This window comes from Bos indicus, chromosome 17 (assembly GCF_029378745.1).
Source record: "Bos indicus isolate NIAB-ARS_2022 breed Sahiwal x Tharparkar chromosome 17, NIAB-ARS_B.indTharparkar_mat_pri_1.0, whole genome shotgun sequence".
In the NCBI taxonomy this organism is placed as follows: domain Eukaryota; kingdom Metazoa; phylum Chordata; class Mammalia; order Artiodactyla; family Bovidae; genus Bos; species Bos indicus.
Window position 1 is genome coordinate 30,116,983 of NC_091776.1, and position 22,346 is coordinate 30,139,328.

General features: G+C 38.2%; 1 protein-coding gene across 4 annotated transcripts in view; it reads right to left on the reverse strand.

The window, feature by feature from the left end:
* The window catches only part of INTU (inturned planar cell polarity protein), a 92,023-nt gene that overhangs the window by 61,922 nt on the left and 7,755 nt on the right, over positions 1–22,346 (reverse strand). For 3 of the 4 annotated variants that reach the window (XM_070769137.1, XM_070769140.1, XM_070769138.1), the window contains exons 1-2: positions 20,765–21,014; positions 7,846–8,384 (exon numbers count right to left, since the gene is read on the reverse strand). In XM_070769137.1, coding sequence (XP_070625238.1) covers positions 7,846–8,384; positions 20,765–20,910 — 685 coding nt within the window. In that variant the 5' untranslated portion in view covers positions 20,911–21,014. Of the gene's footprint in view, positions 1–7,845; positions 8,385–20,764; positions 21,015–22,346 lie in introns of those variants that run through there. The other variant, XM_070769141.1, reaches the window with a different exon arrangement.

Here is a 22,346-nt window from a genome sequence, read left to right on the forward strand (position 1 = left end):
AGAGACCAAGAATGCTAAAGAACAGATGGATATACAAGGTACCTTTGGAGGTCACCGGCGAAAGAAAAAATCAGTCCTGTTAGAAGTGAGTATTTAATGTACAGGAGGACTGGAAAATACGTATGAGACGGGGGGTTGGGATCAGATTGTGAATTTAAATTGTTCATTTAAATTAAGCTGAATTTGACTTAAGAGGGGAAAGCATCTGCTTTTTTAAGCAGTTATGTACTGCCATTTTATTCATTAAAGTTAATGCATTTACTGACAAAATCTTAAGTTTTGAGAGAATAAAAACTACTATATTTTTTAACTTCAATATCAATCCCTCAACTATAATACTTAAGCACTAAACTAGAGAAAATTAAGGTCCCTCCCAACCTACCATTCTAGAGTTCCTTGACTAATGATAGCACAAATATTGTAACTACTAATATTGTACAGAATATTAAGTAATAATAACTTATTTATTAAGTAATATTAAGTAATAATAACTACTAATATTATGAAGTGAAGTGAAGTTGCTCAGTCGTGTCCGACTTTTTGTAACTGCATGGATTGTAGCCCACCAGGCTCCTCGGTCCATGAGATTTTCCAGGCATCAATACTGGAATGGGTTGCTGTTTCCTTCTCCAGGGGATCTTCCTGACCCAGGGATGGAACCTGGGTCTCCTGCATTGTAGGCAGACGCTTTACCATCTGAGCTATCAGGGAAGCCCATGTAAAATTTAATATGATATTAAAATATCATATTCTCAGAAGACGATGGATAAGAAAAATTGTGAGGTTTTCATTTCTCATTAAAACAGAAAATAATACTACAGAAATGTTGGGAAAAACCACTGATGACTATAAATTATTTATGGTACTATTTGTCGTTGTTCAGTCATTCAGTCGTGTCCAACTCTTTGCAACCCCATGGACTGTAGCCCACCAAGCTCCTTTGTCCATGCGATTCTCCAGGCAAGAATACTTGAGTGGGTGGCCATTCCTTTCTCCAAGGGATCGTCCCAACCCAGGGATTGAACCTGGGTCTCCTGCATTGGCAGATGGGTTCTTTACCAGCTGAGTCACCTATAGCCATGATTAATTTTGAAAATTATTTTTAGTCTTTACCTCTGTTTACACAAAGGAGTCATCAGGAATTATTTTTTCCTTTTAAATCTCTCAAGGAATAAGATTTTTTATGCTGGTTATATAGTTTTTAGAATTATAACTTTAATGGTCAAATAACAAATAATTTATAATTATTAAATTACAATTTAAATAACCATACTGTTGGCCTGACATTTTCATGTTTTTTGTTTTTTATTCTAACTAAAAAATGCTTCAACAAATGTTTTCATGCACATAGTTTTTCCTCTTTTTACATCAGGGGTCAGCAGACTTTTTCTGAAAAGGCTCAGATCAGTAAATACATTAGGCTCTGCAGGCCATATGGTCTTTGTTGCAACTCTTCAACTTTGACATTGTAGCTTTAAAGTAGCAATAAACAAATAAATGTAGCTGTGTTCCAATAAAATTTTATTTATGAACACTGATGTCTGCATTTCATAAAGTTTTCATATGTCATAAAATATCACTCTTTTGATTTGTTTTCTAACCATTGAAAAAGGTTAAAACCATTCTCAGTTTGCAGACTGCACAAAAATAGGTGGTGAGTTCATTGGAAAGACAGAATTTTAAGAGATTTTAGACTGGTGGGCCTGACTTGATCTGCTGGGATGGCTTGCAGGTGTGTCTTATAGATGACTTCTTGAGAACAAATGTTTCAAAATGGATTCACTGGATTAAACAGTACATTGTGGTAGCTTATTTCCCAATTATATTTTTGAAAGGATTAAATCATTTCTTTTTTGTTTCAAAGGGAAATCTTTTGGCACTCCCCACCCACTCAAGTGAGCAACATGGTTAAGTGAAAGAGCTCTGTGAACAGAATTCACAACCCATAGATTCCAGCTTTATCACTGACTGGCTGTCTGTCTGCTCTTGGATAAGGAACATGACACCTCTGGTGCTCACCCATGGAGGGAAGTAACTGCACCAGACTCTCTCTACAAGGGCCTAAAATCTCTTAAAATTCTCTTTCCAATGAAGTCACTGCTTCAGTGTCTTTACTAGTGGATCAAGTACCATGGGTAAAAATATGGGGGATAAGTTATATGAGAGAAGAGAGACAAGTAAGTCGAGTTATTTTCATTAAACATATAGAAATGGGGACTTCCCTGGAGGTCCAGGGGTTGGGACTCTGTGCTTCCACTGCAGGGGAACTGGGTTTGATCCCTGGTCGGGGAACTAGGATCCCACAAGCCACACGGTACAGTCAAAAATAAACAAACAAATAAAAGTAATTTTACTTGGGGATTGTAAATATAGGAAAACAAAGAATATCAAAGTGTTACAACTATAATGGGAGAAGACAAAAATGTATACCAAATAACAGTCTACCAAAGATTAGATAGTAAAATCACACATTCAGTTCAGTTCAGCCGCTCAGTCATGTCTGACTCTTTGCGACCCCATGAATCACAGCACGCCAGGCCTCCCGGTCCATCACCAACTCACAGAGTTCACTCAAACTCATGTCCATTGAGTTGGTGATGCCATCCAGCCATCTCATCCTCTGTCATCCCCTTCTCCTCCTGCCCCCAATCCCTCCCAGGATCAGAGTCTTTTCCAATGGGTCAACTCCTCGTATGAGGTGGCCAAAGTATTGGAGTTTCAGCTTCAACATCAGTCCTTCCAATGAATACCCAGGACTGATTTCCTTTAGGATGGACTGGTTGGATCTCCTTGCAGTCCAAGGGACTCTAAAGAGTATTCTCCAACACCACAGTTCAAAAGCATCAATTCTTTGGCACTCAGCTTTCTTCACAGTCCAACTCTCACATCCATACGTGACATGTTCATAAAACCCAAAGCTATCTTTTCAAAAGAGAGCTTCAGATATTTTAATTGCAAACCCCCAATGTCTGTCAACAGTGGAATGGAAAAATAAATAGTATGCATTCATACAATGGATTACTACATAGTGACAACATCCACATGTCTCATAGACTATAAACTAAAGAAAACAGAAACAAGAGAATACACACCATATACTTCCATATACATGAAGCTAAAGAAGAGGTGAAATCAACTGTTGCTAGAAAACTTCTGACTTTTAGAAGATTATCTTTGGTGGGTGTACCAATAAGGAGGATGCACCATGGAGCATATGGGTACCCACCTGGGTTGTAGTTACAAAGGTATATAGATACGTTAAAATTCACTGAGTATTCATTTAAGATTTGGGCATGTTATAGAGTAACACCTCAATTTAAATGATTTTTAAAAGTAAATCAAAAAGCTCTTCCAAAATTTTTTTAAAATTTAAAAGCAAAACAGCACAAATATTATATAAAACAAATCTATTTAGTGACCACAGGGGAGCATATCAGAAGTTGATACAAAAAGAACTTGAAATAAAAACTTTGTTTATTCTTCATCAGAAATAGTCTTCAGGGTATGCAGGGTCTAGAATACCAATGTGTACTTCTTCTAACCCTATCCTTCCCAATCCTTAAAAGAACACCTAATTTTAAATGACCTGAATAATAATCTTGAAGAAAAAAAAAAAAACACAGATGATAGCCAGTTTCTAGGATGTAGATAAAAGGAGAACTTCTACTTGCTCTTGACCGAGATGGGGACCTGCTACAGGTGGTTCAGGAGCTATTATCTGTCAAACTTTAACAGAAATATAAAAATAAACATGCAAGCCCTTGACAGCCTGAACAGCAAAAATGGCACCAAGAAAGGGAGCAAAACCCCCAAGAAACCAGCAAAGAAGAGTGAGAATAGAACAGATTTCTGCTGTCGTGAAAAGAAAGAGGAGTCACCAGTCTCAGTGTGCTGCTCAAGGGACTTTAGCCAACGGTGGGTCACTCTCCAATGAGACAAGGGCAGGTCACCCGGAGCAAGCTGCACTGATCGGGACAAAGCTCTCATGATCCTCCTGCCTGTGGGGCGACTGCAGTGTGCACGTCACCGCGAGATAAACAAGTGAGGAATTACCACCACAGAAGCACCTTGTGCAATTGAGCAAGGTGCTTTGCATTTAGCAAACTCACCATGACATTACAATTGTCCACTGATGGGTATGAACACATACCCGACTTGGAACAGGACTTCTGATCTTGATAAATGAGGGCATCTGCCCAATGAAGCATTCAAGGACGAAGGCTCTTTCCTAGCAGTGATTTATATCTCTGGTGTAAGTTAGGTTATGAGGTAATATTCATTATTCAGAAGCTTAATACCTATGACTGCTCAGAGAATTTTAAAAAATAAATGCTGAAAAAAAATCATCCATTCTTTATTCCCAAATTATATAATTTTAAAACTACAGGGCTTAATCATAAAGTCCAAAACTTGAAAAAGCAGACAACAATCACCCATAAAGCCCCCACACTAATCCAACACCACAGCATTTTGCTGTATTTATATTAACTTCTAATTGTTTTCCCTGCATGTATTCTTTTTTTTTTTAATTTTATTTTTTAACTTTACAATATTGTATTGGTTTTGCCATATATCGAAATGAATCTGCCACAGGTATACATGTGTTCCCCATCCTGAACCCTCCTCCCTCCTCCCTCCCCATACCATCCCTCTGGGTCATCCCAGTGCACCAGCCCCAAGCATCCAGTATCGTGCATGGAACCTGGACTGGCGACTCATTTCATATATGATATTATACATATTTCAATGCCATTCTCCCAAATCATCCCACCCTCTCCCTCTCCCAGAGTCCAAAAGACTGTTCTATACATCAGTGTCTCTTTTGCTGTCTCGTATACAGGGTTATTGTTACCATCTTTCTAAATTCATCGCAGCACTGTTTATAATAGCCAGGACATGGAAGCAACCTAGATGTCCATCAGCAGATGAATGGATAAGAAAGCTGTGGTACATATACATAATGGAGTATTACTCAGCCATTAAAAAGAATACATTTGAATCAGTTCTAATGAGGTGGATGAAACTGGAGCCTATTATACAGAGTGAAGTAAGCCAGAAAGAAAAACACCAATACAGTATACTAACGCATATATATGGAATTTAGAAAGATGGTAACAATAACCCTGCATGTATTCTTTTTACATAGTTTATTCATTCAGTACATGTTTTTGAGGGCTTATTATGAGCCAAGCATTTTGCCCTGTGCCAAAGATGAAATAATCATTTTATTTCAACAAATTTCCTTGTCTACTTATTTGTAAGTTATAATCTTTCTTTCTAACTTTTTATTGCTATTTAGTACACATGCAGGAAAAGTGCATAAATTGTAGTACAATACATGCTACCTCACTCAAGTTAATAAAGTAGACTACTAGCATCTCGGGTACCTTTAAATTATTTTAACAATAAACAGTAGGCCCACCCTGGTAGTCTTCCTCTCTGGTTGATTCTCTTTCCTCCCATACAGAGGCACAAAGATCACACCCAGAGGTAACTGGCATTCCTAGGAGGGTCAGCAGACTGGAGTGATTATCAGGGGAAAAGAAATAAGGAACAGGAGGCTAACTGGTCATAATGACCTCTCTGTTAGGTTTCAAGAGAAATGGGTACAAAAATTTTAGAAATTTGTCCAAAACTCAGTCCAAATGGGTATTCCCAGCAAAGGCCCCAGGTGAATATAAAGAGAGGACATGAGCTGGGGTTTTCCAGCATGTGGGATCCTACAATTATGGTGGCAATCCTGCAACAACCAGGCAGGATTTCATAAGCAGGTATGCTGGCCTCCTTTCACAGAACTAAAAGAAAAAACCCTAGAGATATTGTGGCCCAATCCTGTAACTTTACACAGAAGGAAGGTGAGGACTTCAGAGAATGAAAGTATGCACTAGATCCTGTTCCAGGTGCCTGTTACTGCCTAAGTGATCACTAAAAACTCACTAGCTTCAAACAATACTGATCATTTTTGTAACTATATGTTAAGATGGATGCTTCCTAGACTTATTGTGGTGATCATTTCAGAGTATACACAAATATAAAATCATTATGCTGTATACCTGAAACTAATATGTCAATTATATCTCAGTTAAAAAAAAAAAAAGAAACAAACACCAACCACCATTTATTATCTCTCCCGGTACTGGGGTGGATGGGGTTCAGCTGAGGTTCTCACTAGGGCTTCTCATGTAGCTGCAGCCGGACAGTGGCTGGGGCTGGAGTTCCCTGGACAGACTCTTCACTCACATCTGGTGGCCATTGGGAAGGGTAGCTGGGGCCTCAGCTGGGGCCATCAGCCAGAATACTACTACTCAAGGCCTCTTCATGCCACCTGGGCGTCCTCACAGAACAGTGACAGGCAAGCACTTCCTCACAGAATGGTGACAGGCAAGCAGCATTGCCTGTTTACGATCCCACTTCTTAAGTCACACAGAACCAATTAAGCTGCTGGCGCAGGCCAACCAAGTTCAAGGCCAGGGAGGCGGGGCAGAGACACCCACTCAGACTATAACTCTCCATGGGAGGAGTATCAAAATACATTTTAAGGAGAGAAAATGGAGATCTTGTTGCAACCAGTTAGAACACACACTTTGCACAGATGCCCTTCCTATAAGATTCCCCCTTGCAAATCCCCATCGTGGCATTTATCACACTGCAGGAAACTGCTTATTTTTGACCCACCTCTTCCACAACAGTTAAGTGAAAGTCACTCAATCGTGTCGGACTCTTTGCAACTCCGTGGACTATACAGTCCATGGAATTCTCCAAGCCAGAAGACTAGAGGGGGTAGCCTATCCCTTCTCCAGTGGATCTTCCCGACCCAGATATCAAACCGGGGTCTCTGAATTGCAGGCAAATTCTTTTCTAGCTGAGCCACAAGGGAAGCCCTTCACAACAGTATGAGCTACTTAAGAGAAGTAACTGGATCATTAGTATAACCTTTGTATTCCTGGCATTTAGCAGATGCTCAAAAAATTATCTGTTACATCAATGACAAACAAAAGTTGGACTTTTAAGTAAAAGATATTTTTAAAATATTTTAAATGGTTTCTAAAGAATCTAAAAAAACTCCTTTATCAAAAGCTCTCAGACTGAGTCAGCTTAAGACCATCAGCTTTGAGAATTGTTAATACCTGTAAGTTTCATTAACAACAGAGTCTCGTCTTTAACTAATTTATCTTAGGTAATAAAGTTGCTACTAATTCAAATATATCCAACAGCTTAAAATATATCAGCAACACAAAATGCTCATCTTAACACATATTCAGAATAACTCATAGGTTTATTATTTTCCCTTCAAAATTGGTAGGATATTTTATGACAAATGCCCATAAAAGGAAACTTATTTGTAACACCACTGTTGCTAAATGTGCCAAAGGAAATCATTTAAAAACCACTCCAAGAACTCAGTGTGCTTAAGTCCAAACATACAATTTTAAAGTATTTTTATTCTTAAATTACATATTTTTGTATCATGTTATTGGATATAGGTCATTCAAACCTAAATTATCACTGTACTGTCAATTTTCTTTTTCTTGTCAGCAAATAAAACAAAGATGCAATAAAATTTATAAAAACTCAAAAATTAGTTAAGTTGTTCCCTGGCTGAATAAGGTATGCATGCATATTCAGTGCATAAAGTGCTTGTCTAAAGAACACTGCTCATTGCAGTACACCATCCTTACAATTTCACTACTGTCCCAAATATCCCAAATGATATTGTCCAAGTATCATTGAGCAATCTTTAATTAGTTGAGACTCAGTATAATTTTGTTTTAATCCCTTTCCTCACAAGGCATCATCAACCATTAACCCTGCAAACAAGGACTGATGTTCACCAGCAGGACTTACCAATTAAAACCTGACCACTCTTCATTGCAGATCCTCCTGGCAGCAGGCCATGGACCACAAGCCTCTCTCCACCGCCCTGTTTTCCAGTTCTTCTCCAGCTCCACTTGGTCTGATGGATAATCCCAACAAGTACTTCCAGAAGCTTGAGCTGCTCTTTGGCTTTGGTGACCGTTAGCTTTTTGGGGTTTACGTAGATATTCACATCTTTGTGCCGCTGCTGGACAATAACTCCCATTTTCTGATTGGACTGATGCTTTAGAATGGATACTGGCCCGCTGGCATTACTATTTTTTTTATTATAGCGCTTGGGTAAAAGTTTTTTACTTTTTAAAATCTTGGTAAACCGCTTGAGTTTGGGTTCATACTTTTTTCCTTCTCTGTAATCATCTTCTTCGATAATAATCTCGTTTTCACTAAATCTGACATGGTTCACGGTAGGTGTTTCAGGAAGGAGGCTTTCCTCCTCATCCTCACTCAACTCCAAATAAAACAGCTCTCCATTTTTCTGCACACTGTCCAGCCATTCAGGCTCAAGGTCACTATGGAAAAGAAAAAAGACAGTCTGAATCGCAGCCAAACATAAGAAAAACAGTTATGCCTTTCCAGCATGGGGATGAGGGTAGGGGCTGGGGTGAAGGGGGATGGGAAGGGTGAAAGCTCCTTGATTATCTCAAAGTCTCCTTACTGTTTCTAATTTACTGTGAGCATCAGCATTATTTACTGTAGAATGCTGTTTGTAGAGCCTTGAAGAACTGAGGTTGGAGGAGACGGGATCAAAATGGCACAGTGATAGCAAAGAAAACAAGTGAAAAAAAGAGATGGCCCTCTTCTAGAATCTAAGGTTCTGTTTTGTTTTTTAAATTTAATTCCCTGTGTGGTTTTTGTTCACTTTAGACAATTTCACTGGACAATAATTTATGTTAGTAGTTGATTATGCAATTATGTCCACAGATGTAAGACATTTGGAAATTGTACATAAAAACATCTTATTTGCATAGAAATTATTCATCATGGCTGACATGCTAAAACAAAAACTAAAGCCTACCAATATTAAGAGACTTTGTTTATATAATAAAGTTTCAAAAAAAGGAACATTCACTCACCATGGACTAAAATCTTTGCTGAGATCAACTAATTTATCATACAATCACAGTTAATCATAATCACTTTGTAGCCTAAAATTTCCATAAAATTCTTTTTAATGAACAATTTTAGCAGGAAAAGTAAACCACATATTACATAATCCATCATGTGATTATAAAAAAAAAAACCTTTTAACTGGGAAGTAGGACATTGAAAAAAACAAAATTGTTGCTATTAAAGTGATTGAAACAGCAATGAAAAACAAAAATACTCTTCTTAAGGTAACAGAACTAACCACAAACTCTATCCTGTTCTATGTTACAGTTTACCTTTCAAATTGGTATACTTTAAAGCAAAATTTGTTACAGTGGAAAAAAACTAACATGTGGAGAGAGTTTTTTCAGAAACATGTACTGTAATACGTTGGCATGAAAGGGTATAATCTGTGTCCTCATCATTCAGTTATAAGACATCTCTATTTTCTGCAGTATTTATTATTAGCAACTGTGGTTCTTTTAACTTAAGAGTCAAGTGTCTCTTTCTAAATATCGTGAAAATTAATCCAAAAAAACGCACTATTCTATTACTCACTCTGAAACTAACCACTGCCCTGGTCTGTGGTTGGTAATTAATACTGAATTTTCAACTATATATGTTTGGTTAAAAAAAAAAAAAAAAAGCATAACTATCCCCAGATATCAAAACTAACATTTCTTTGGCCCTTGCTGGTCCCCAATGTGTGGATCATTTTAGGCACTTAGGCACATGTGTATTATTCACCATTATCAGTTGCTTTGAATATATCTATCTATACCTGCAGAAATCAGCATTTAATAACTCTGCAGTTCTACTGATAAATAACTGTGTCCTTGCCATAAAAAATTAGATAACAATGTACCATAATTTAAAATGGCACAATGAAAATACCATAATTATACACAATTACTTACGAGATACATATCAATTAGAAAATGAATGAAGCTGATTTGCTTTATCATCTCACCCTTTTAATCTGCTATGTTATTTATATTAAAGATCATCATCATCATTATGCTCAGTCATGTCCGACTCTTTGCGACCGCATAGACTGTAGCCTACCAGGCTCCTCTGTCCATGGGATTTTCCAGGCCAACAGTACTGGAGTGGATTGCCATTTCCTTCTCCAGGGGATCTTCCCAACCCAGGGCTCGAACTCGGGTCTCCCACATTGTAGACAGACGCTTTACCATCTGAGCCACCAGGGAAGTCCTATATATTAAAGATACGTGATCCCAAAGAAACATTTATCCCTCCCTGCTAAACATGATTTATCTTATTCTCTAAAATCTGAATGTGAAACCACTTTTTGGTTACGAGTTAATGATCCCAGCAGGGAAGTGTGCCAGGGAGGGTGGCATTCAGTAGTGGAACAAATAAACAGCGCCAGGCACTGTGCTGAGTACTAGAATTACAGTGATGAAAACATCAGTTCCCTCCCTTGTCCAGAGGAGAGGAGAAACTGAGAAAGAGCTCATGACAATACACATGGTCAGTGCAAAAGAGAGTTTATCCAGCTTGGTCAAGTTGAGGGTGGGATCAAGGGAGACTTTCCAGTAGGGAGACCACACAGGTGAGTTTTAAAGTGGCCAGGGAGGAGGGCTTGGGAGGCTGAAGCAGAGGACGAGATGAGAATTCTAAACAAAAGTACCAGGATGAGCAAAGGCCTTGACGGGTAGTCTCCTCGGTCTATGTGGACAACCACAGCCCGTCTGTGGTTGTCAGAGTAGAGTTGGTGAGTTGGGGAATGATAGGAGATGTGGAGTTCTAATTTTGCAAGGGACCCCTGCAAAAGATTTGGATTTTGTTGTGTAGGTAAGAGAGCATCAGTGAAGAGTTTTAGTAGAGGGTTTCCAAGTCAGATACCCTTTGAACAGCTCTACGTTGACAGGATGATAGAAGAAGTTGAGGTGGACAAAAATTCAAGAGGCCATGCAGGGGACTGCTTCCATAGTCCAAGCAAATATGATATAACTAAGGCAATGGGAGAGGAGACGGAAAGCAGGAAAAACATTTGAGACATGCTTGAAAATCACCAGGATGTTGAGACTGATTAGATGTGATGATGAGCAGGAGGAAAGAATTGATGCTGATTAGATTTCTAGTTGGCAACTTGTACTTTCATGCATCCTTTCTTATATATATAGGCAGACTCATTTTACATAAATGGGCATGTAATTATTGTACAGGTCATCTTCCCTTTCTACCTTTCTCTGACATAAATGATGTTAAAATCTATGTACCACACAAGGTCATGCTATATAGCACAAAGAACTATAATATCCTGTAATGAATCAAAATGGAAAAGAATATGAAAAAGAATATAGGTATATAAGTACAACTGATTCACTTTGCTGTATACCAGAAACTAACTGGAATTATATATTGATACATAACATTGCATATCAACTATACTTCAATAAAAAAAAATTCTGAAAATCTATGTTCTTATAACAATATAATATATATATAGGGAAATCTGCTACTGTTTGTTTTGAAAAAGTGATTGGAACCTACACATATGCACATGCACACACCTGTATAATTTATCACTTAAAATCATGATTTAGAAATCCCTAATGGCTATATCCCTTATGGAAACATAGGGAATTTGATTACTCACCTACTGATAAGCTTTACATTCACTTTTTTTTGGCGGGGGGTGTGCCTATGAACAACAATACAATAACCATCCTTTTATGTAGGAAAATATATATATGTACATACACACACATATATATACACTTGTGATATATATGTATATACATATACATTTTTACCCAAAGACTGTAGCAATTCACATTTCCACCAGCAATGAATGAGATCCATTTTCTTAACCTCTAGATTTAAAAAATAATTCACTTTAAGCAGAATAATTTGCTTTTTAAGAAGAGGAAGAAATTTTTAAAAAGGGGGTAAGAGACAAAAATAAAGACAAGGAAATGACTGTAGTATACAAATGAAGACAAAACACATAATAAAAGGAAAATGAACTGAGAAGTCACAGACCTTGGTTCAAACTGTTCTTTTGAGATTTTCACTTATGATACTCTGGACTGGATCTGGGAACCGAAAAAGGACTTAAGCAGAGGAACGGTGAAGTCTGAATAAAGTCAGTTTAGTTAATAGGACTGTACTAATGTTAATTTTGACATTACTAACTAACATTACTAATGTTAGTTTTGACAAACGTACCATATTTGTGTAAAAGGTTAACATCAGAGAAAACCTGGGTGAAGAATTTACAGAAACTCTTTGTACTACCTTCGCAACTTTTCTGTAAACATAAATTTATTCCAAAATAAAAGATTCATTTTTAAGTCTACCAGTTTTAATTAAGATTTTATGATATATAAAAATCACAGTAATCAATATTAACATAAATATCCTTTCCTCTCGTTTTCTGAGATCCTATGGTGCAAGCTGCAAAGCTGTTATTGTGCAAATGTCTTTCAATGAGATTCTTACTTGGTTTATTCTGCTTTGCTCTAAACAGAAATAACTGTGTATTTATAGTCGGCCTGCAAAGTTTGATGGCACATCAACTGGGTTCAAACTCTAAATGATGTGGTAAATATGGGCAGAGGCCTTCTTCCTAGAGAAAAACTTGCTAATTTGAAGATAGTTTGCTTACATAAGCTGTAACAGAAATATATTAAAGAAAACAAACTTTAGATAATGCTAATACATTGCTCAATTATTGATGTATTCAAGAATTCCATGTTGATACTACATCTTTTTTTCTTCTTCTAAGTTATGGAATCTCTCACATCCTTAGCTGCATTAATGTCAGCATTTTATCCAAGTGAAATAGCATCAGCATTTCCTTGGTCACCACAAGAATGAGAAAAACATTATGAAACAGCCAGCCCTCACGGCACATTTCCTTAAGGAAAACAGATTTTGGCTACAATTTCAAACCTCTTACGTTATACTTTTTTACTTTTAGTGGGAAAAGCACACATGCTTTACCTAGGCAGCCAACACATGTGGCTATGTAGTTACATAGTACTAATAGGTACAGCAGGGCAAGTCTAGGGACAGAGAAAACCACACACAACAAAAGCAGCATGACAAATTATCATGGATTCCACTGGGGCTTGGTTCAGTAAGGACTGGTCTGCGTAATGCTTTTCTGTGTTTTCATTTCTATGTTCTGTCTACCAGCAATATCTAAATTTTCATCTCCAAAGTCTTCTCCCTGTTTTCTAAAAGGAAACAATGATTTTTAATGGATAAAATCTGTGCTAGCTTGAGAAGGTGGGGAACCTGGGGTGGGCTGATGGTGTTCCTTCCAGTCCAGCCACAGCCACCACTGGAACAAATGTGAAGCACAACAGAGAAGGGGTGAGCCAGTGAGCTAACAACTGTGAACCTGTTGCCTGAAAGAACTCTTTACACCAGGGACACATCTCCACTGGAACTATGCTAATAATGACCCCATCTCCTATCCCAATACTTCAGCTAAACGGGGCAAGTCTACAGTGCACTAAGTTAAGGATATGGTCTAACTCTGGTAGAACTGGAAACACAGACTAGCAAATCGGTTTCTGCTAGAACTTTACTGTGCTTTTAAAAGAAGTCAGGTGGACAGACAGCTCTTCATCTAGCTCAAACACAAGTGCCAAAAGTGAGGAATGAAAACTGCTATAAAGAAAACAAGGGCTTCCCTGGCGGTACAGGAGTAAAAGAGTCTGCCTGCAATGGAGACGTGGGTTCGATCCCTGGGTCAGGAAGACTGCCCAGAAAAGGAAATGACAATCCCCTCCAGTATTCTTGCCTGGGAAATCCCATGGACAGAGGAGCTGGCCATGAGGTCACAAACAGTCAGACATTATTTAGTGACTAAACAACAACAACACAGGAGAAAAACTGTTACTGGAGAAATCAAATCTTGTTATTGTTCAGTTGCTAAGTTGTGTATGACTCTGTGTGACCCCATGGACTATAGCACGCCAGGCTTCTCTGTTCTTCACTATCTCCTGGAGTTTGCTCAGATTCACATCCATTAAGTTGGTGATGCCATCGAACCGTCTCATCCTCTGAGTCCTCTTCTCCTTTGCCTTCAACCTTTCCAAGCATCAGGGTCTTTTCCAGTGGGTGGCTTTTCACATCAGGGGGCCAAAGTATTGGACCTTCAGCTTCAGCATCAGTCCTTCCAATGAATATTCAAGGTCGATTTCCTTTAGGATTGACTGGTTATATCTCCTTGATGTCCAAGGGACTCTCAAGAGACTTCTTCAACACCACAGTTCAAAAACATCAATTCTTTGGTGTTCAGCTTTCTTAACAGTCTCACTCTCACATCCATACACGACTACTGGAAAAACCATAGCTTTGATTACATGGACCTTTGTTGGGAAAGTAATGTCTCTGCTTTGTAATATGCTGCCTAGGTTGGTCATAGCTTTTCTTCCAAGGAGCAAGCATCTTTTAATTTCAAGGCTGCAGTCCCCATCTGCAGTGATTTTGGAGCCCAAGAAAATAAAACCTGTCACTGCTTCCACTTCTGCCTCTTCTATTTGCCATGAAGTGATGGGGCCAGATGCCATAATCTTTTTTAATGTTGAGTTTCAAGCCAACTTTTTCACTCTCCTCTTTCATGCTCATCAAGAGGCTCTTTATTTCTTTTTCACTTTCTGCCATTAGAGCGGTATCATCTGCATATCTGAGGTTGTTGGTATTTCTCCTGGCAATCTTCATTCTAGCTTGTGATTCATTCAATCTTGATTCCAGCTGTGGCATTTTGCATGATGTACTCTGCATATAAGTTAAATAAGCAGGGTGACAATATACAGCCATGACATACTCCTTTTCCAATTTTGAATCAGTTAGCTGTCTGGTTCTTGACCTGCATACAGGCTTCTCAGGAGACAGGTAAGGTGGTCTGGTATTCCCATCTCTTTAAGAATTTTCCACAGTTTGTTGTGATCCACTGCTGCTAAGTCGCTTCAGTCATGTCTAACTCTGTGCGACCCCATGGACGGCAGCCCACCAGGCTTCGCTGTCCCTGGGATTCTCCAGGCAAGAACACTGGAGTGGGTTGCCATTTCCTTCTCCGATGCATGAAAGTGAAAAGTGAAAGTGAGGTCGCTCAGTCATGTCGGACTCTCCGCGACCCCATGGACTGTAGCCTACCAGTCTCCTCCATCCATGGGAGTTTCCAGGCAAGAGTACTGGAGTGGGGTGCCATTACAATTAAGTCTAAAAAGGATCAATTAAGGTTCCAGGAGAAAGTAGCACTTAAATGGGATCTTGAATGATGATGACAAGTAGAGACAGGAAGAAAAGGTATTTCAAACAGAGAGAACAAAGTATGTACAAAGTATAGGAGGAGTAAAAGAACATTTAGGAATGAGAATGGGTGACCATTTCAGTGTAATAATATTATGCACTGAATTCTTATGTTCCCCCAGAATTCATATTTTGAAACACTACCCCCCAATGCAATGGTATCAGGAGGTGAGGCCCTTGGGATGTAATTAGAATTAGATGAGGTCACAAGGGTGGAGCCCTCATGAATGGAATTAATGCCCTTAGAAGAGCCACAGAGAACTTGTTTCTCCTCTCTACTATGTGAGAATACAATGAGAATGTGCAGTCTGTAACTTGGAAGAGGGCCCTCACCAGAACTTGGCCATGTTGATATCTTGACCTTGGACTTCCAGTCTCCAGAGCTGTGAGAAATAAATTTCTACTGTTTATATACCACTCAGTTTAGGATTCTTTTTTTCTTTGCTATGTTACATGGCTTGTGGGATCTTGGTTCTCTAACTAGGGAGAACCTGTGCCCCCTGCAGTGGAAGCATGGAGTCCTAACCACTGGACCACCAGGGAATTCCCTAGGATGTTTTTAAATTAGTGGCCAGAGCTAAGACAAGTAGGAATAAAGGTGACTTAAAGGAAGATCATCAAAGATGGATCTGAGAGGCTAAAGAACAGATCTAAAATAGCTTTAAAAAGCATCCTAAGGAATCTGGAATTTATCTGGGAGGACAAAAAGCTTTTGAGTAGAAAAATGATTTAATAGATTTTTCTTTTTAGAGCAGTTTCAGGTTCACAGCAAAACTGAGCTGAAGGTACAGCGACTTTTCATATACTCCCTCCCCATGACATGCATGACCTCCTCCACTATCAACATCCTTCACCAGTGTGGTTCATTTATTACAATTGATAAACTCATAATCATAATCACCCCAAATCCACAATTTACGTTACTGTTTATTCTTGGTGTTGTACAATCTACAGGTTTAGACAAATGTATAATGCCATGTATCATCCAACCACTATATAGCATCACACATAGGAGTTACACTGCCCTAACAAAATTATTCTAATATTTTCAATTTTAAAATAAAAGTTAAAAAAGATGAAGGCTCATAAAGTTTCCCAGTTACCAGGAAGATAGTTTTTATGTTAAAGAAAAGCATGTCTTTTCTAAGGCAGCCAGACAAAGATTTCATTTCCAAAGAGACAGAAAAGCTTATACATTTAGCCTTTATTTTCTCTTCAAGTGTTTGCCCCTTAGAATATAGCACTCTTGAGACATCTTGTAAAGTAATAAGTTATACCCAAGAATTAATTCTGAATTCCTAAAAACCAGAGAAAACTTGATGAAATTAAAATGTCAACACTTTCAGGTTTTCAGAACCCTACTCTTAATCTAGTACTTATTACACTGAACCAAAATGCCTCTCATAATAATCTCCTGAAAAAATTATTTTGACATTGCAAATATGCTATGGATACTGAAAAAATCAGTAAAAGTTTCAGTTGTTTCAGGCTACATTATAAGAAATTTCATTGTAATTGAAGTGGCTGAATTCTTTGAACAATAGTCTGCAGTGATCAAACCTGAAATATTAGATAAGTTTTTTAATCTCAGCCTTCTTTTCCTGATCATAAGGATGATCATAAGGACATGGATATCAACTTCATTTTAGTTAGCTTTGTTGGTAATATTCATGCGTGTGTTTAATTATACTTTTGATCCAAACTGCTACACTGTATCTTTTTGTAATAGGTTCTCTACAAGAAAAACAATTTAGAACTGTAGTTTAGAAAGTAAACACAGTCAGCTATATGGAAGAAAGACAGCAAACAGGAGAAATTAGAAGCACCCAGACCAGTTATATGGCTACTCCACTGGTATAAGGGACATGCGAGCAGTTTAAGTAAGGCGGTGCCTGTGAGAAGGGGAAGGAGGTGGTAGGGTGGATATTAGAAAAGTAAGTCAACAGGATTGGAGACTTATCAGATCTGAAGACCTGAGTAAAAACAGAGTGAGGTCAGCAAATGAGATGGGCAACACTAGTGGGGAACTAGGCAGACAATGAATTCTTTTCAATATGCTGAGATGGAGATGGTGGCAGAGAATTACCATATCTCATCATAAACCTAGCTACATACTGTTTCACTTTTTAATCGATATAATTTGATAAAAGAAAAATTAAAAGAAAAGAGAAGTCAAGGTTCAGAGTAGGAGAGAAAAAGGAAAATATTGTACTAAGCTGGATATTATTAATAATATATTGCACCACAACTCTGAATGAAACATTTTGATTCTTCACTTAGCACCTTCCCACATTAAAACCCAAGAAAAAGACAAATTTTGATATATCCAAGGAATTCTATTCAGAAACAAAAAGGAAAGAACTACATCTAAGTAACAAAATGAATCTCAAAATAACTATGCTCAATCCTATTCAGAAATAAATGGAGTCCTATTCTGAAATAAAAAGGAGAAAACTACATTTAGGCAACAATATGAATGAGTCTCAAAATAAGTATGCAGAGTAGAAGAAGCTAGACAAAAAAAGAGTCCATACTGTATGATTTCATTTTTATAAAACTCTGGAAATACAAACTGATCTATCACTACAGAAAGCAGATAAGTGGTTGTAAGGAGTGAGGCAGGCATGAGTAGTATTGGGGAGGCACACAGGGAAACTTCTGGAAGACAAGGATATGTGCATTATCTTGGCAGATGTATACATGTCAAAACTTATCAAATTGTGCACTTTAAATATGTATGATTTATTATATGTCAGTTACACTTCAATAAAGATGTTGAAATATCCCAGAAAAAAAGTTTAAAGGACATATTTCTCTTCTCCAGTCAGTCTTCTTATTTTCAGTGGACATTCTTTAGCTTTTTATAGCTGAATTCTCCTTCTAAAGTATCCCTTTTTCTCCCCATCAGTCAAAGTTTTAAAACTCACAACAATAAACAATTCACTTTGAAAAATCAAAACTCTAGGTAAATTTTATGAAAACTGGTAACTTTGGCCAACACAAACCCGTGGCTTCAATGAGTAGGATAACTGTAAACCAAAGCAAAGAAACATGGAGTTATTCCAAGTAAAGTATTTCTGTCATTTCAGGACTGAAAACTAGTCAATGGTTCCCTCAACCCAACCCACCCTCCAGTATTACCTCTGAAGCTTCCTCAGGGACTAGCCAATATGCCAGGTTAGGAGGTACTGCACTAATTTAAAAATTTCCTCTTAAAAGTACCTATTAAAAGTACTATAACCAGAATGTACCTTAAAGACATCTTCTCTAAAAAATGATAAACTTATTAATTCTGTATTGACAATAACTTGCAGCTCAAATTGGTTTTCAGTTTCAAAGCATGTCAGAAACAATGACAATTTCCAGAAAGAATATGCAGAAATTAACTGGAACCTTGAAAGTTCAGAACACTTTATGTGAATCAGTAAGTGGCGTAACTTCCTTAATAACCTCCATGTAGGCAATGAAAGACAACAAGCAATTCATCTCTTAGCTTTGATGAGAAAGCTTAGGTTCACATCCCTGCATCTTTGATCCACATGTTCCAGTGTACTGTCCAAGCTGGGAAGGCCATCACTTGCACTGGTGACTCTGCACCTTAGGGAGGTAAATATCATAAGGAAAAAACCGACAGAAGCCTACCTGGTCAGGTCAGTATATCAACTCGTACGTTCTAAACACCAAGAAATGACAGCCATAAAATCTGTATCTTGGTAGGACTTGAAATGTAGACCAGCTAAACAGTTTACATTTGAGATTTCCTGTAGTCTTATTATTAGGATGTTAAAGATACTGGGACATATGGAGTGACCAGGAAATGACTGATACAGAAAATTTAAAGGCCATTAAAGAAAAAACTAAAATATAATACATATATACATGTATTCAGAATCACATTGCTGCTGCTAAGTCGCTTCAGTCATGTCCGACTCTGTGCGACTCCGTAGACAGCAGCCCACCAGGCTCCTCTGTCCCTGGGATTCTCCAGGCAAGAATACTGGAGTGGGTTGCCATTTCCTTCTCTAATGCATACATGCATGCTAAGTCGCTCCAGTCCCGTCCAACTCTCTGAATCACAAAATGCTTTGAAATAACACATTTTCTGACACAAGGTCCTTAGCTTGCTCACTTTCCAGGTAACAGGGCTAGCTCATTTATTTATTCATCAAAATCAAAACACCCCCTTTGAAAACAGGTCTCCTAAATTTCTCCACTGACAGCACTCAACTGTGTGACCTTAAAAAGATTATAGATGCTCTCTGGACTAAAAGTGTGTGATTCTAAGATGTAGAGAAACCAAGAGTTTGAATCTCACATTGTCTATGGCTCCAACAGCAAGACCAAAGAAGGTTCCACATAATCCACACTTCCCTTCAAGCCGCCTGGCTTGACAGCCGTGAATTTCTAAATTATTTTTTAAATGACCACAGTAGAAGATTACACAAAGTATTTGATATTCTTTAATTTGCTCAAGTCTTCCAGAATATAATCTGTCCTCATTAAGCCTCTAGAACACATTTAAGCAGCCAGTAGTGATGGTTTTCTCCTCCTACTTTTTAAAGATAATGATAAAAATGTTTTACATACCTATGGGTGAAAATAACTGCCAAGTAACTGATACTCCTAAATACACATTAAAGACTCCTGTTATTTTAAAATACATATAAAATGTCATTCTAAGAATGACTATATATGGCAGTCACTGATTGATGCTTTGGCACCAGAACAGTTTCACAGCTAGTTGTTTCAAGCAAACACTAATTACTTTAATTGACCTTTCCAAAAAGTTCTCAATCCATAGCAGCAAGGGATAAATGCCTTCAAAACTGAAGCAGCATTGGGTACTGTGAACAAAAATAACTTTGCATCATTTTTAGGGATAAGAAAGTAGAAATAATACTTGAGATACTCTGTATTTAAAAATTACATTATGACACAAAACAGAAAACAAGAAAACCATGGAAGTTCATAGGAAAATACAGCAGAAATACCATCCCCCTGAAAGCTAAAATAAAGCAGAAACACCCCCAAAAAAGTTGAGAGCTTGTTCTCTTTGGTGAGGCTAGGGTTGATCTACTTTCTTTTATACATCTATTCAGTTTTATAACGGCAGAAAAACCTACATAACTTAAATAGCTGACCAAACTTAGAAGGTGTCCCTTCACTCTAAATACTATTGAGATTAAAGTCACAAAGATCATGACACCAAAGCAAGAAGACACTGCGACAGAACAGAATTTTGTGAACACTCTAGCCGATTATACTCTGATACTAAACTCACCAAAGAGACCCTCCTCCTTAAAACCTACAATAACAAAGAATGTACAGTAACAGTCATTTCGGCTCACATCGCACAGCTGAAACCTGGTGCAAATAACCCCCACTTATTATAGAACCTCAAACACTTATTCTCTACCACGCCAACACTCTCGAAGTCTCCCCAGCCCACGTGTACACTTTCGGGACAGAAAGGATGGATTTAATTGTCCCTCTTCGAGAACCTTACTTAGAGTCTGTACTCGTAGGGGAGTATGAACCCGAGCCGCTGACCGGATCTTCAGGATCATAATCCTGACGATCTTCTTGTGATGAAGGCTCTCCAGGGAGTCCCTCTGGGCTCCGAACCGAACCGCACAACGGCAGAGACGCCATCAGCAGGGATGCCGCTGCTAAAAGCAGAGTAATTCAAACCCCGCATCTACTGCTTGCCGGCGCCGCCATGTTGCCTCCTCTCGGGAAGCGAGTGGGGCCACGTGACCACCAATCCTCAGCTGCAATTGGTGGCAGCTCAGGTTGCCAGGGAGACGGGGAAGCTTCTTGGAGAGAACTGAGATCCACTGAAAAGAGCCAATGAACTAAAATTTCTAGGACATCCGGGAAGAATGGAAGAAGCTAAAACTTAACCACTTAGGCTCCCCGAAAGACACTCATTTGGAACAGCTTAACTTGCTAAAACTAGTGGAGGCCCACTGGGTTTTTTTTTATTTTTCTTGCAGTTTGCACTTTGTTGCTACGCCGAAAGCCTGTCCAAAACCTTAGATGGGCTCCGCCTGGGTTTCCCTAGAGTAAAGGAAAACTACCTTCTACCTCTCTGTACGTGCTTGGAATGGACGCTTTTAAGCAATGCCATGTAGGTGTTAATGTAAATATGCGCCATTATTTCTTTGGTTTTCTTATTGTTTCACAGAAGTAAATATTTTCACAGTTCTTCCAAGCAGATGTTGTAGAGGTGCTTCAAATTGGTGCCAATATTGTGAAATCAACTGCGTGTTCATTTTCTAGCTGAAAATTTTATAATTTGATGAAGTGTTTTCATCACCGAAGTCGGAAGTGTACACAGGTAAAATTTACCTGTCTTTTGCGAATACTTGCACCAACTATTTTTGGAATGTACAAAATAATAGCACTTATTTAGATTCGGCCATTGCTCTAATTACTTGTTCTATTCATGGGTATATGAACATACATGAACTAAATTTCTCTATACAAAAATAAGGAAACTGAAGCTTAGAGAGGTGTTATTCATCTTGTTTATGGTCACACGGGTAGCAGGAAACAAAGCCAACAACAGCGAAGTCATTAACCATTAGATTATATTTACTCCTCAGCACCCAGTAATTCAGCTATTCAGTTCAGTTCAGTTCAGTCGCTGAGTCGTATCCGACTCTTTGTGACCCCATGAATCACTGCAAGCCAGGCCTCCCTGTCCATCACCAATTCCCAGAGCTTACCCAAACTCATGTCCATTGAGTCGGTGATACCATCCAGCCATCTCATCCTCTGTCGTCCCCTTCTCCTCCTGCCCCCAATCCCTCCCAGCATCAGAGTCTTTTCCATTAGAGATGAGTAATTCAGTATTAGAGATCTATTCTGAGAAAATAAGAGCTGCAAATAAAATTTATAAAACTTATAAAAATAAAAAGCTGAAAGCAAGCTTAATGTTCAGCAAAAGGGTAAAAGTTAAATGTCTTTATATATAAAGTATGATCAATATTATGATGTTAATAGAAATGTTTTCAAAAGCAATGCATGGGAAAATGTTCCTATTATAGCTGTTAAATTTTTTTAAAAGATCTTAATGTTATTTT